The following is a 15,512-nucleotide window of genomic DNA, read 5'->3' as shown; positions in this document are numbered from 1 at the left end:
GACAAAAGGACGAGAACAACGATTATATATGTTTTAGTTCAAAAGTGTAGATTTAAAACATTACACATCCAATTCGTTTAATATATGAATAAAACTAAATATTTAAATTGTATTAATGTGTCTTGCAAATGGCTTCAGAAAACTTTTTAACATAGACATAAACATAGATCAATATTTTTGAACTAAGAGTAGTAAGACATATTTCAAGATCAAATATAAGTGTTAAAAACTGCTTTAAAAATCACATAGATTCAATTCTTTAGGTAGCGATTGAACGCTTACTTAGTTACTTTTGTTTTCTTATTATCGTCTATTTATTTAGATGTTCCATTTCAATGAATTAGAAGCATTGGAAATTATCGCAGTGTGAAGGAAACTATTCAAAGTTGAAATTGAATTCAATATTTTGTAAATAACTAGTAAATTGTCAATAACAATATTGCGATAATTCAGAATATGGCAAACGAGTAAGTATATTTTAAACAAACCTGTTTTTAAACGATATGTGTCTGCTTATAAAATATTGACATAATTGTAAGAAAGGAAAGATGACAAATAATAATTAACGATGTAAGATGTATAAGATTAAATACAAATAAAAGAACACTTATAACACGTATTTTAGATGATAACCCACGTCAGTACCTATAATCTTTATTTCAAGACCATCATGTATTGAATGTATGTGTGTAGTTGAAACGGAATGGTGTTCAACAAGGTCTTGGTATCTTCCGATGATTTTATTTTTAAAAAAAACGAAAGTTCTTAGACATAAACCCTCAGCTTTCTGCTTTGACACTGATGACGTTTTGTAAAGTTTGGGTAGCAGCTGCAAGATCTTGAATTTGAGTTTGGAAATATATTTTTCTAATTTTTGTGCTATTTTCCTGTCCGGTGTGAGAAAAGTATTTCTCCTTACTAGTGAAAAATCTGTTCTCGGCAAATAATTGGTTAAATTTTCTTGTTTTCTTATGAATTTTTTTATTGTGACGTCATGAAAAAAGGCGACCATGCCTGATGATGTCACATTAAACGTACACAAGTTTCCTCAAATCTTTGAAAAGGAAGGATACAAATCATAAGAGAAACAGATTCCACCACTGTAACTCGTGTATTACGATATTTATCCACTCTCAACAGTTAAATTTAAGTATCACTTTTATATAAAATTAAAGTATATTTGCCAATACACACAAGGCAACTATTTTATAATGCATATATTCTACCATATATAGACTATTGTAGTTCAGTTTGGGGAAATTTATTACAAAAAGATTCAGATAGAATCATAAAACTTCAAAAAAGAGTAGCAAGAATTATACTGGAATGCGATATTTCTATTCCATCTAATTTCATGTTTTCTTCTTTAAAATGGCTATCTTTTACCAAAAGAATAAAATACCAACAATCAATTCTAATGTATAAAATTGTAAATGGGCTAACACCTGATTACTTAGCAATACTAAATATTGATGATGTGCAACGCCACAACTTACGATCTGTCTCTAATAATGATCTTTTTGTTCCAAGACCAAATACAAATTTTTATAAAAAATCTTTTCATTATTCTGCAACCAAAGTATGGAATAATTTACCACTCGAAATAAAGAAATGTCCTAATGTGGAATTATTCAAGAAACATAGTTATAATCATTTTCTTGAAAATTATATGCAAGTCAACTAATTTGTTTTCCTCTAACAAAACTATATCAAATATTGTCATTTATTACCCTTTGTATATTTCAATGATTGAATTGTGTATATACTAGTAATATATATTGTAAATTAATGTATGAATGTATGAATGTTAACTGTATGCATGTATTTTGTTTGAGGGCCTCAATGAAAATTAGACTATTTCTAATTGAGTTACCCTCTTTAAATAAAGAATTTATTATTATTATAAAAAAATTTTATTATTATTTAAAAAGATCGGCAAGCTTTAAATGTTAAAATTTAACTGTCTCGAGTGGAGAAATCTCGTAATACACTTGTTGCAGTTGTGGAATCTATTTATTTAGATGTATATCCCATATGCAGATGAAGTTTGTATAGTGCTACTAATGTTGGGAAAATTGAAAATTTCAAAATTGAAATCGTTCCGTTTTGTCTATAGATTCTGGTACTGTTATGACCACATATGACTAATACGAGGTATTTGAGCCATTACTCAATTAAAATGTTTTGTGCTGTTTCATATAAACCAGACTGACTATTTGGAATCAAACCTTTCAAAGATAAATATTCAATAAAGTATCAATAACATGTATTTCAATTATTTTGCTTATTTGTGATATTTCAGTCAGTCAATTGTTTTAACATGATAATCTCCAGATTTTAAAATAAGCCGTAACCCTGGCTTTTTTCCCTTCATTTTCCACAAAAACAAGTTTCTATTGAAAAATTCAAAATATTTGCCACATACTTTACGTTGACATCAAAATTTTAATTTGAGTAGAAATATTATCTAAACCACAACATAAAGGAAATCTCATTTTCTGACATTTTGGGAATAGTGAATGCAACTTAAAGTGTATGCATAAATTGTTTTACTTTATAGTACAGGTAATGAATCATCAAAATTACTACCAAGAGTATGCCCAAAATGGCAATACTGTACAGAAAAACTTGTTCGCAGGTTTTTTGTGTGTTGTGAAAGCTGATTCTAAGTGACGTTTTAATAGTCAAGTGCATGGGTTTATGGTAGAGAATGGTTTTATTTTTCGTGAGATAACCTTTCATTTGATATCTGGAATTACTATGAAATTATAATTAATCAACCAAAAAGTATAAGATCTTCTATGATAGTATTGACATATTTTTAATTTGTTAAATGATCAGAAAAATACACGAATGTAAATTTTTTTCAGAAACATTAGACATATTGATATTGGTGAAGGCTTGGAATTAGAGCTACCAAAACGTTTGTGGACTGAGGATGTTCAAAACTTTCGCGTGTTTAAATGGGATGCAAGAAAGATAGTTCGAGAAGGTAGAGTATTTCATCCAGCTGAAAATGACTATTTGGTCAGTTCAATTTACGATATCAGCAACCAGGCATTTCGCTTTCCAGATGGCGAGGAGGAAAAGATATGGGTAAAGGTTAAACTTGATGAAGGGAAGGCAGAAGAAAATAGAGTATACAAAGCTGTTGTGATAGCAGATAAACAACCAACGTATAAGAAAGCATGGCTTAAGGTTAGTAAAGAATACAAGAGTACCAAACACGACTATGTTTCAGGGAAATATAAAACTGATATGTATATAGTTATATTATAATGTACATTAATATTAGTCCAAAACAATCCCAAAAAAGACAAAGACTATCACACAATTTTTGTCAAAATCCCAGCTGAATGAACCTAATAGATAACACTAAATAAAGGCAACAGTAGTATACCGCTGTTCAAAAGTCATAAATCGATTGAGATAAAACAATATAAAAAAAAAGAAGATGTGGTATAATTCAATGAGACAACTCTCCACAAGAGACCAAAATAACACAGCAGTTAACAACTATAGGTTGAACGAAAAACAAATATGTTACACATAAACAAACGGCAACCACTGAATTACATGCTATAAATCCGGGTTACAAACTAAAACCGAGGAAAACAACGAAAAATCACTTATAAGAGGAAAAACAACGAAACAACAGAAACAGTTAAGTGCAACAAAAAAAAACGACAATGTAACACACACAGAAACGAACTTTATGATAATAATTGTCATTTTCCTGACTTGGTACGGGAAATTTTAAGATAATATGGTTAATTGAACCTGGTTTTGTGGCTAGCCAAACCTCGCGCTTTTATGGCAATGTTAAATATAACACTAAAATGACACCATTACATGACAGGACAATAGTACAAATAAATGCAAGAACACTGAGGACAACGAAATAAACAATACAATAATACATTTCGACATACTGATAGTAATCAAAGTTACCAGGCTTATAATTTAATACGCCAGACGCGCATTTCATCTAAATAAGACTAATCAGTGGGGCTCAGATCAAAATAGTCAGAAAGCAAGTATAAAGTTGATGACCCAAAATTAAAGTTATGCCAAATACAGCTTAGATTATCTATTCTTAGTTTTTAGAATAATTCATAGCTTTTCAAACGCTAAATTTATTAAAAAAAAATTTAAAAAAAAGAATGACCATATAATTGAGACTCATATCAATACCGAAGTGCTGACTAACCACAGAATAAAAAATAGTACACGCAAAACAACATAAGACAGCACATAAAATCAGATAAAACAAACCTGAAGATTGAATAATACGAACATGTATGAAAACTCTGGAAATTCAAATGGTTGCAAGAATCCTAGTACTCACGCAGTATAAAAGTATCAGATTGACAAATAATTTATTTTGAAAATGTTAGATGACTAGTTTAAAACAAGTTGGTGAAATTTATTTTCAATAACTTGTGTGTGAGACGGGCCTGGCGAGATCCACTAATTAACAACAATAAAACATATTTTCGATTACTACTAACTTAGTCTTAATTCGATATCGACTAAGTAGTAACTAACCCAAACGTTTTGCTTGTACTTGGCACGGATAATTAAGAAGCGATTAAAATCTGTAAAATGTAAAGAAGTCTTTTTTCTTAACTTGTTTGTTTTTGTTATTAATAGAATTTGGTAATATTGGAAATATTTTATAGCATTTGTTTACTTTTGTACAATTTGTTAGGCTTGTGACTATGAAAAGGTTGACATGTGACTTAAAATTCATTTTGTTCCGAATGCACATGTACATCTTAAATGAACGCAGACGATTCTTTTGGCAAAAATCTCGACACACTTGAAAAATCTTGAAACGCGTGCATATTCTAGTTTTCTCCTTCTACTGTGTGAATGGTGGAAAGTTTTCACTCTGCTGTCTGCTTGTATATACATTGAAGGTGTGCATGTGTTCAGGGTTTTGATTTTTATGCCCCACATACGATAGAAGAGGGGCATTAAGTTTTCCGGTCTGTGCGTCTGTCCGTCTGTTCGTTCGTCTGATCGTTCGTCCGTCCGTTCGTCCCACTTCTGGTTAAAGTTTTTGGTCCAGGTAGTTTTTGATGAAGCTAGAGTCCAATCAACTTGAAACTTAGTACACTTGTTGCTTATGATATGATCTTTCTAATTTTAAAGCCAAATTAGACTTTTGACCCCAATTTCACAGTCCACTAAACATAGAAAATGAAAGTGGGAGTTTCAGGTTAAAGTTTTTGGTCAGGTAGTTTTTGATGAAATTGAAGTCCAATCAACTTGAAACTTAGTACATATGTTCCCTATAGTATAATCTTTCTAATTGTAATGCCAAATTAGATTATTACCAAATTTCAAGGTCCATGGAACATGGAAAAGGATAGTGCGAGTGGGGCATCCGTGTACTTTGGACACATTCTTGTTTATTGATATTTTATCTTTTGGGAGAGTTGAACTTTGTATTTATTTAGTATGTACTTGCTTAAGAGGTGCATAATGTTTCTGGATAACTCCTCCTACAGTTATGTTAGGAATATTTCAGTTTTCTGGCTGTTTTTACATATATTGCAAGTGTGCGTGTGGTCAGTGTTTAATTTTTATGAATAGCTTCTCTTTTGGAATGTAGTTGAACTTTGTAATTTTTGGAGTATTTTCTTGCATAGGGTTTCCGAATGACTCCTCATACAGTATACAATACAAGACCTATATGTGCTCCTATGCTCACCTTTGTATATTTCAAAATAACAATGTGCATCTGTAGGGGGCATCATTTGTTGTCCCACAGACACAATAATATCACAAAGAAAGTCATACTTTGATATAATACAGTTACGTCAAAGTGTATTGCGGAGGCATTACCTTGTCTAGTTTTTCTATCAATACTGATAATTAAAAAAAACTCTGGATAGCCTTGGATCTTTACTCGCTACATAATCGGCAAGACTGACGCGGAGAAGAGGTTGTGCTAGGTGTCTGTTGTGTTTTGTTTCGTAAATAAAGGCCACACAAGTATTCCGTTTTACAATAGTCATAAATCGAGTTAGTAAAAGTTTTCCCAAATACAGCTAAAGTCATTTATTCCTGAGGTAGAAAAGCCTTAGTATTTCAAAAATGCAGAATTTTGTAGACAGTTAATTTATAAACATGACCATATCAATGATAATTCATGTCAGCACAGAAGTGCTGAATACTGAGCTGGTGATACCCTCGGGGAATTAAAACTTCACCAGCAGAGGCATCGACCCAGTGGTTGTAAATAAACTCATCATAGATACCAGGATTAAATTTTGTATTAACGCCAGACTCGCGTTTCGTCTCCAAAAGACTCATCAGTGACGCTCGAATCCAAACAATTTAAAAAGGCCAAATAAAGTACAAAGTTGAAGAGCATTGAGGACCAAAACACATTAAGGTTTTGCCAATTACATCGTTCTCAATATAATAGAATTTTATGTGACTGTCATATAAGTGAGATGTTTATCCAGCTATAAAACCAGTTTCAATCCATTCGTTTGATATGTTTGAGATTTTGATTTTTCCATATGATTCATTACTTTTCGTTTGGAATTTTCCTCTGCCATCGGTGTTTTTGTGGTTTTACAGGTCACGTATTAGATGTGATATGTCGTAGTGCTCTTCTTTTTCGTAAATATCTAATGTATAAATAATAGAAATGAAACTGTATGATTCATGAAATAGATTTGCATGTCATAAATTATGTCATCACTCTCCTTTGAATACATGTATAACATATGTCGTCTTTCACAGCTTGGATATGTGTGCTTCAGCACAACCGCCATCGACACGTGCTGTATCCTATCTTATCCACAAAAAACAGAGTTTACTTGCGGTCCGACCGGCGGAATCTACACAGCTAGTAATGACTATAGAATACAGATATTTGTACCGGAAATGGCGCTTACGCATGAGGAACTTATGATGGTTGAGGTATTTTTAAGTATAACAAAAGAGAGGGTTTTAACTCGAATAGCCTTATATACACACAACAAAAATACATCGTTTTCACTAGTTTTCGTTTATATGTCTTTTGATGAGTGAAGACATTTCAATTGATATTTCATAGTGTGTCTTTCTATGTTGTAATATAAAATTATTGTTTCAGGTAAGGGTGAAGGTTGTTACCTTTTAAAACGTTTAAACCCGCTGCATTTGTTTGCATCTGTCCTGATGTTCAGCGGTTGTCGTTTGTTGATGTTGTTCATACGTGTTTCTCGTTTCTCGTTTTTTTTTATTTAGATTAGACCGTTGGTTTTCCTGTTTGAATGGTTTAACACTAGTCTTTTTTTTTAGTCCTTTATATCTTTCAGTTCGGTTTCAGCCAAGGCTCCGTGTTTAAAGTCCGTACTTTGACCTATTATAGTTTACTTTTACAAATTGTGGCTTGAATGGAGAAATTATATAAAATATGATAAACGTCAACAAACGACAACTACTTTAAACATCAGATTCCTGACATCGGCAGGTGCAAACAATTGCTGCTGAAGCATACTTTTGAAAATGGATTTTCTTTTCTGTATTTTTCTGATCGATGGACCTATTTTTTATTACAATCAACATTTATTGACAGTCTGGGCTGAATTTATTGTGGCATGTTAAATTGATAAACCTTCATAGATTGTTATGAAAGAAGCTTATCTACAAGACCAAGAAAAAGCAACATTCTTTTTTTCAATTCCTTAATTTTTAAGTCAACATTAAACTTTTATATCGACATCGGCAATCGGCGAGACAAAGGGTTCCCTGGAACCCCTCATAATTATTTGTTTGTAATACCGACTGTATAAGCAAGAATATAAAACGATCTTGTTGGGGCGAGCTCATATTCGAACTAATAATTTGTTTTCAAATAGTGTTTTTTATTTGAAAAATATAAAATAAATGAATAAGGAAGTAAAACTTCTTTTCCTCTTCAAAAAAGCTGTGATAGTTGTTATGTTGTACACTTTCCTTTGATGATCTCTTATCTTAAAATATCTACTAGTGAATATTTGTTAAGATAACAAACAGGACTTGATACTCGAAAATATAAACAATGTCGTCACTAATTAGTGCAGCATCGTCGTGTGTTAATGTCCATCCGCGTCAATATGTGTCATTGTAAAACACACGACTTCATTCATACAACTGAACAACAATCTTCAATTTGTATATTTTCGCGTTTATCTTAATGCAAAATATTTTTCTAAATCGACATGGACAGGACTTGGTACCAAACTCCGAAACAGTGGTGTCATCTGGCTACGCTTTTTTGTAGAGAAAGGGAATTATGACCCGAAAGATAACGCTGTATGGAGTTTGGAGCTGTGGTTTTTGATACTTCTAGGACGAGCTGATATTCGAGCTGATGAAGTCAGTATCATCAACAAATAAAATATCATTATTCTTTTTATCTGCAATTTTCCGTAACTGATAGGATTTTGTTTGGATAAAAATATGAAGTAAAATTAAATTTATACTATTAAACGAGAAGACCTCATTTTGTGTGTCGCTTCTTTTCCTTCCACAATAAATTAATCATCATGCCTCTGTGTCCTATAGGTACCATGCATTGTCGCATTTGTCATCCATTCTTTTGATTATTCAGTCTGGATTATTTTGGGAGAAAAACGAAAAAAACTGCGTCCGGATATTTTTCCGTCATTGGACGAAATTTTAAGTCAGACTAGACATCCGGTTTGCGTTTTTTTCTGTACGAATAACGTGTATTTGCTATCTGCTATCATTTTCAAGTTTACTATCCACAGTGGTCACTGAGTTTATTAAATAGAGAAGATCAATATGATATGTCAATGACCGCCGAGGATCGATAACTAAATTGAAAGTTGATAGTAAAAGGCAAATACACTTAATTTATAATAATGTATGTTCATTATACACGACAGAAAAACGCTAACATTATTGAAATCAATAGAAAAAAAAATTATAAGAATTTTGGAGGAAAAAAAATAGGAGCCGGGCTAGAAAAACAATTGTCATGTCCCAAAGTACCTATAACTTTTGATACCTAAATTCTGAAATTCTTCAGTCATAAAATCTTTTACAAAAATTCATATTTTGGAGGAAAAAAAATTAGGAGCCGGGCTAGAAAAACAATTGTCATGTTCCAAAGTACCTATAACTTTTGATACCTTTTCTGAAATTCTTCAGTCATAAAATCTTTTAGAAAAATTCATCGGGTCACTAAGTATAATAAACATGATAAATAGAGAGGGTCTATATATAATCCATCGGGTCACTAAGTATAATAAATAGAGAGGGTCTATATAATATATCAATGACTGCCGTGGATTGATTAGTTAACTTGAGAAAAAGGAGAAGGGGTTGAAAAACAATGGCCCTCTCCCCAAGTGCTTTTAACTTTTATTACCTTTCCTGAAATTCTCCAGTCATTAATTGTTTTACAAAATTCATCCTACAACACTAAAACATACTTTCAATTACGCTCTGGATGCCCGCAATTTCGCGGGTATGTTCTGGCATTTATCATCCTTGCTTAAAGTATTTCAGTTTGGGTTATTTTGGGAGGAAAACGCAAATATAGGCTTTCATATATCCGTCTATTGTTCCCGTCATCGGACAGACTTTTTGAGAAATATAAACGACTTCCGCTGCCCTTTAGGCCTGTTTTGAAATTAAACATAATTTGCATATTAAGTACTTGGGACAGAACAATTATTTTTTTTAGTTTTTCTGTATACTATGATCATACATATAGTATAAATAAAGTGAACTTGCTATTTATATATATTATCAATTCCAATAGTTTTCTATCCACGGCGGTCACTGAAATATTTTTGAATACTACATACATATATACTATGAATAAATTGTATAAATTTGCTATAAATTCCAATAGTTTACTGAGGTGACTTTTAATATATCAGTGACCGTTTTATATAGTAATTATAGTATGTATATATGTATGTTCATAGTATACAGAAAAACAGAAAGAATAAAAATCGGTATTTGGAAAAAAAGGGGGAGGGCCAAAAGAAATGTGCCCAGTCCCCAAGTACCTTTGACTTCTGATACCTCTCCTGGAATCTCCAGTTATATTTTTTTTACAGTTTACATACGCTCTATTTCCCCGCGATTTCGCGGGTGTGTTCTAGAAGGTAATTAAAACTTCATTCACGCGTACAAAACGTTGGGAAAGTTGTATGAATTAATTCGCATACATTTCATTGATACATTGACATGGTCCTTACCGATTTGTTATTACGAGTGAACGGCAATATGTCGACTTAAAAAAATAAATTCCAAAAATTTCTTAATGAACTGTCACACAAGAATCACTGGAAAATAACATAGTTTATATAAGTTGTCTTGTGAATATGATGTATTACAATCATGTTACGATATTTGAGATCTAGAGCTTCTTAAAAACACCGTAGAAATATCGGAATGGCCCAAGACCGTGGTATCACTGTAAGCAGCTACAAAAAGGCTAACTTTTCACTCGCAAATAAAAGGTGTAAACGAAAAGGATCATGCACAACCAAGACTTGCAAATGCAAAAAATATATGATACCATGTGGAAGTAAATGTCACCCAAGCCTACATGCAAGAATGTAATTAGCGATGAAAACCAACTATGGCATCAATATTTAATTTTTACGTAGTATTTGAAATATGAAATAATACATTGTCATGTAATCATCATTGTTTTTTAGATAAAGTTTTTGTATTATTGAAACTTTTATAATGTAATTTAAAAAAAAATACCTATATGGTCCAAATACTCATATAGTCCGGCCCGTTAATAGCCAAACACGTATAATACTTATATGGTCCGACCATATGAGTATACGCACATGGTCGTGACCATACGCGTATGGTCCAAATACTCATATGGTCCGGAACAGTTACAAATACTAGTGGTATCTGCTTGTCTGGTTCTTGTTTAAAACGGAGTAACTCTGGTCGTTCGATATTGAGAGCCGATTCACAGTTACGAAGTATTTCATGGTCCTTATATCCCCTTTGCTTAATTAGTTATCAAAGGTACCAGGATTATAATTTGCCTTTGAATTTACAAAGTGTATCTTTTAAATATTCCGTGCTGCTGTTGTTTCGGTGGTGGCGAATAGCTTCCCCTTTATAAATCCGGAGAAGACTGTTTGGTTATGCATAGACGTCCTATCTAAATATTGAAACGTATTAGTAGGTTTGGTGTAGCTCTTTATATCAAGGATACCGGTGTTCCTGAACCTCAAACCTTTATGTACGACTGTACAAATTTCAATAAAGGGTGATGATCATCTGCTATTTTAAAAAACTCCTCAACCTCTTCTCGTGATGAATGAGCTATTATAAACGCATCATCTCTATACCTTCCGTAAAATAAGATCTTATTTTTTTACTTATATTTTTCAATAATTTCATTGATAACTTCGAATGCTCTAATATCACAAATTTCTGGGCTGCATTTACTTCCCATACTAGCGCATATTTTCTGTACAAAGTATCGGTCATTAAATTCAAAATAATTGTTTTTCAACACTGTGGCTACTAACGATTTAATTGTTTCACAGCTAGGTAATTTTATCGGATAATCTTCTTTTACTGCACTGTTAGCTGAATAACTGTCAATTTGGCTTCAGAGAAAACCACAGAACTGCTGACAGTATTTTCATATTAAAATCTTTAATTAATAAATATATACACAACAATAACAAAAAAATATATGCATGCTTCATTGACTTAAGAAAGGCATTTGACTCTGTATAGAGGACAGCCCTTCTATATAAATTAGGCAAAATGGGAGTAGGAAAGTCTTTTTACAGAGTAATAAAACAACAATATTTAAATACAAAATCCTCTTTAAAATATAAAGATCACATGTCTGACTATTTTGACATTACTAGAGGTGTGAAACAAGGAGACTCATTAAGTCCTACTTTGTTCAATATTTTTATAAATGATATCACTAAAGGTTTGGAAGATGACAACTCAAGTCCATTGGAGCTTGTAAATAGTAAACTAGGCTCCCTCTTGTTTGCTGATGATCTGCTTTTACTATCAGAATCTAAGGAGGGTCTCCAAAATAGTCTAAATAAAGTGTCCATGTTTTGTGAAAACTGGCAGCTTTCTCTAAACATAAATTAAACAAAAAGTATGGTCTTTTCAACAACAAAGCAAAAGCCTGAAATATCTATACTTGTATATAAAAACAAAAAAATAGAGAATGTTATGGAATATCCTTACTTGGGTCTGCTGATTAAATCAAATGGTAATCTCAGTCATAGTACAGCTGAATTAACAAAAAAGGCAAAAAAGGTTTTGTTTTCTATTAAAACATATACTAATTCTCTTGGCAGCCTTCCTATCTGACACCTTAGTGAGACCTATATTAACGGTTCATTCCCTCTATTCCCACTTTTTATAAATCTGGTAAGAAAAGGTATAATTTCATGTGGGAATAGAAGGAAAACTTGTGCAAACAAAGGATTATACTGTACAAACATTTTTTAATCAACTGTTAATTGACCAGGTTTTTTTTTTATTAGAACAGGTAATAAGTTATTTTTGCATCTGTTTAAATTCTGGGTTTTTTTTTAAACAAGATAAATAATGAAGTAAAGTTAACAGTTTTCACCCATTATTTTATATCTTGATTATTGGTCCAAGTAATTATATTTTAAAAGTATACTTTTATTCCACATCTTAAGCCAACAGGAATCACCAAAAGCATTAAATTATCGTTTATTTAACTTTGGAGTTTGAGAAATATTTATTTTGGATGACCGGCAGATATCCTTAATTCTTAAATTTGGAACTTTGAACATGAAATCTCCAATAGAAACTGGAAGATGGCAAAACATAGAAAGAGAAAACAGAAAATGTGTATTGTGTAATTCAGATGCCATTGGTGATGAATACCATTACATTTTTAATTGTTCAGCTTTCGATAATTGTAGAAAACAATGTATTGCATTTTACAATTATTATTATAGAAATAGAACAAACACATTGAAGTTTTATGACTTAATGATCATGAATTCCCCAAAATGTACAGAACTGAACGAACTTTGTAAATTTATTAAGGAGATCAATAACAAATTGAACTTTTCTGGGTGAACAATTGTGAATGCCTCTATCTACTTTCATACATTATTTATTTATGTAATTGTATTGAAATATGTATAATTATCTCTATACCTTTCTGTAATTTGGTTTGTGAGAATAAAGATATATAATATATACATATAAGATTATACTTGGTTATAATATTATTTATATCATGATTTATTAGTAAAGCAGACAATTTTTTAAAGTTACAAATTCAAAGATTTAAAAATAAATCTGACTCCAATCTATTTATCATAATTTTTCTTCATTTTTAAGTACAAATTCAAAAGTTTAAAAATAAATCTAACTCCAATCTATTTATCATAATTTTTCTCTATTTTTAAGTATCAATTTGATGAAAAAAGAAACATATTACAAATAAACAAGGTATTATACCTAAACAGTGTACCAAATATGTTATGCTTTAAAAAAAAAATACAGGTAAATCTTAGGTGAAATTCTAATTAACCCTGATTGTTATAAAAACAAATTATTTATCAAAACATCTATTGTTATTTGCAAGTGGGAATAGAAGGAATAGTATTTTTAAAAAGTGGGAATAGGAGGAAGACACCATATTAACTTATAATTCTGAAATAACATATTTGGACTCATATATAACATATTTCAAAGCTAAAAAAAGAGCTTTGGTTTCTGGAAAAATTGTGGACCCATTTAATTTTATTGACAAGACTCCAATAGAAAACTTGCATCTTGGTTATTGCAAGTTTACCCTTGGCACTAACAAGAGTGCCTCAAATTTTGGTACAAGGAACGAATTGGGAAGACTGCCTATTGAATGTCATATAAAAACCCAAACTATTATGTATTTAGCCAGGCTTTTCACCTCAAATTTGAATCCCTTATTACATGAATCTTTTCAATTAACAAAAACTTTGGATTCTAGTGGCTCCTATTCATGGTTCACTTTTGAAAAAGATATTCTTTCTGAATCTAACATTGATATAGATAGACTAAAAACCTGTGATAATGTAAAACAATTCAAAAATATTAAAAGCTATATTAAACCCCAAATATACTCATACTACAACAACCTGTTGATGGATAAGTTGAAATCTATTGATGATAAAAGTAAATTAAATTTTCATAAAGGACTTGAGCCAAATCTATTGATCAAACCTTACCTCTCTAACCCAAACTTTGAATTTAGAAAATTAATTACAAAACTGTGACCATTCATTATTAATTGAAAAGCATTTTAAAATTCCTCGCGAAGAGAGACTTTGCAAAAAACTAGATGATGAGAAACATTTCTTAATAAATTGTTCTCATAATTCAAACATTAGATTAACATATTTTAATTGCATTAACAGAGAAAGTAATTCATTTGCTAATCTCACTGACAATGACAAAATTATATTTATACTTAACCCATCAACACCAACACAAGTGAATAAACTAGGATCCTTTATAAAAAAGTCAATGGAACTGAGGACAGGGGACCCTTTAATATTTACCTGAATTTGTGTATATATATTGAGTAACTTAGTTATTGTCTTTATTTGTTTTTGTTATTGTTATATGTCACAAACTGTATAGTTTATATGGCAATAAAACTTTGAATTGAATTGAATATAATATATATCTTTATTACCAAAGTCTATATAAACTATAGGTATACAATTAAAAAAAAGCATGCTGAAACTTTGGGTTAGGTGAATAAAACTTTTTACAGGTGGCATCAAGGTAGATTTAAATCTAACAATACCAACTGGTCAATTTAAATGTCCCTATTGTATTGTCAATTTTAAAAACAGGTTGAGCTATAGGTAAACTTTTACAGTAACACCTATAAGCAACTCACTGTAACAATAATGAGATATAATGTATAAGGTGTAAACATAGATCACTAATAATACAGGTAAGTTTTGGTCGATTGATTTTAATCCAAAATCCTGAATATAACACTAGACTGTAAATTTAATTATTTCTGTCTATTGATTCCATCTGGATGGAGGACACCCAGTGTTTTTATCCAAAACCTCTCCCGATTTTCTCTTTGCCTATTTTGCCACGTACAATCCTGTTCGATCACAAGGATCTTCATGTGATCAAAATCTTTCAGATTGTGATCTGGTAACCTTAAATGTTGACTGACAGGAATATACGGTTTTTTTGTGAGGTCACTCCTGTGGCCATTGAGGCGTTTGTGAAATGGCTGCATAGATTCACCAACATATTGGAGACCACATCTAGAACACTCAAGAACGTAAATCACGTTTGAGCTTTTGCAGTTGACATTGTAGAAGATCTTGTATGTCTTTTCTGTGGTCTTACTGTGAAATGTTGATGAATGCTGCAATTGGTTGCAACATTTGCAGCGCTTATCCCCACAAGGCTGACAATTACCTACAGTATGGTTAGGTTTGGAAAGGTCAGCACGGACAAGTATATTTCTCAGGCTG

General features: G+C 31.4%; 1 protein-coding gene across 2 annotated transcripts in view; it reads left to right on the top strand.

The window, feature by feature from the left end:
• Positions 1-334: 334 nt before the first annotated feature.
• Positions 335-15,512, top strand: part of LOC139527637 (uncharacterized) — a 55,803-nt gene continuing 40,625 nt past the window's right edge. The window contains exons 1-3 of one of the 2 annotated variants that reach the window (XM_071323175.1): positions 335-467; positions 2,871-3,198; positions 6,763-6,942. In XM_071323175.1, the coding sequence (XP_071179276.1) occupies positions 457-467; positions 2,871-3,198; positions 6,763-6,942 (519 nt within the window). In that variant the 5' untranslated portion in view covers positions 335-456. The remainder of the gene's footprint in view (positions 468-2,870; positions 3,199-6,762; positions 6,943-15,512) is intronic. The other variant, XR_011665404.1, reaches the window with a different exon arrangement.

This window comes from Mytilus edulis, chromosome 6 (genome assembly GCF_963676685.1).
Source record: "Mytilus edulis chromosome 6, xbMytEdul2.2, whole genome shotgun sequence".
Taxonomy (NCBI): Eukaryota; Metazoa; Mollusca; class Bivalvia; order Mytilida; family Mytilidae; genus Mytilus; species Mytilus edulis.
Note: the sequence above shows the minus strand (reverse complement) of the source record. Positions and strands in the feature narration are given on the sequence as shown.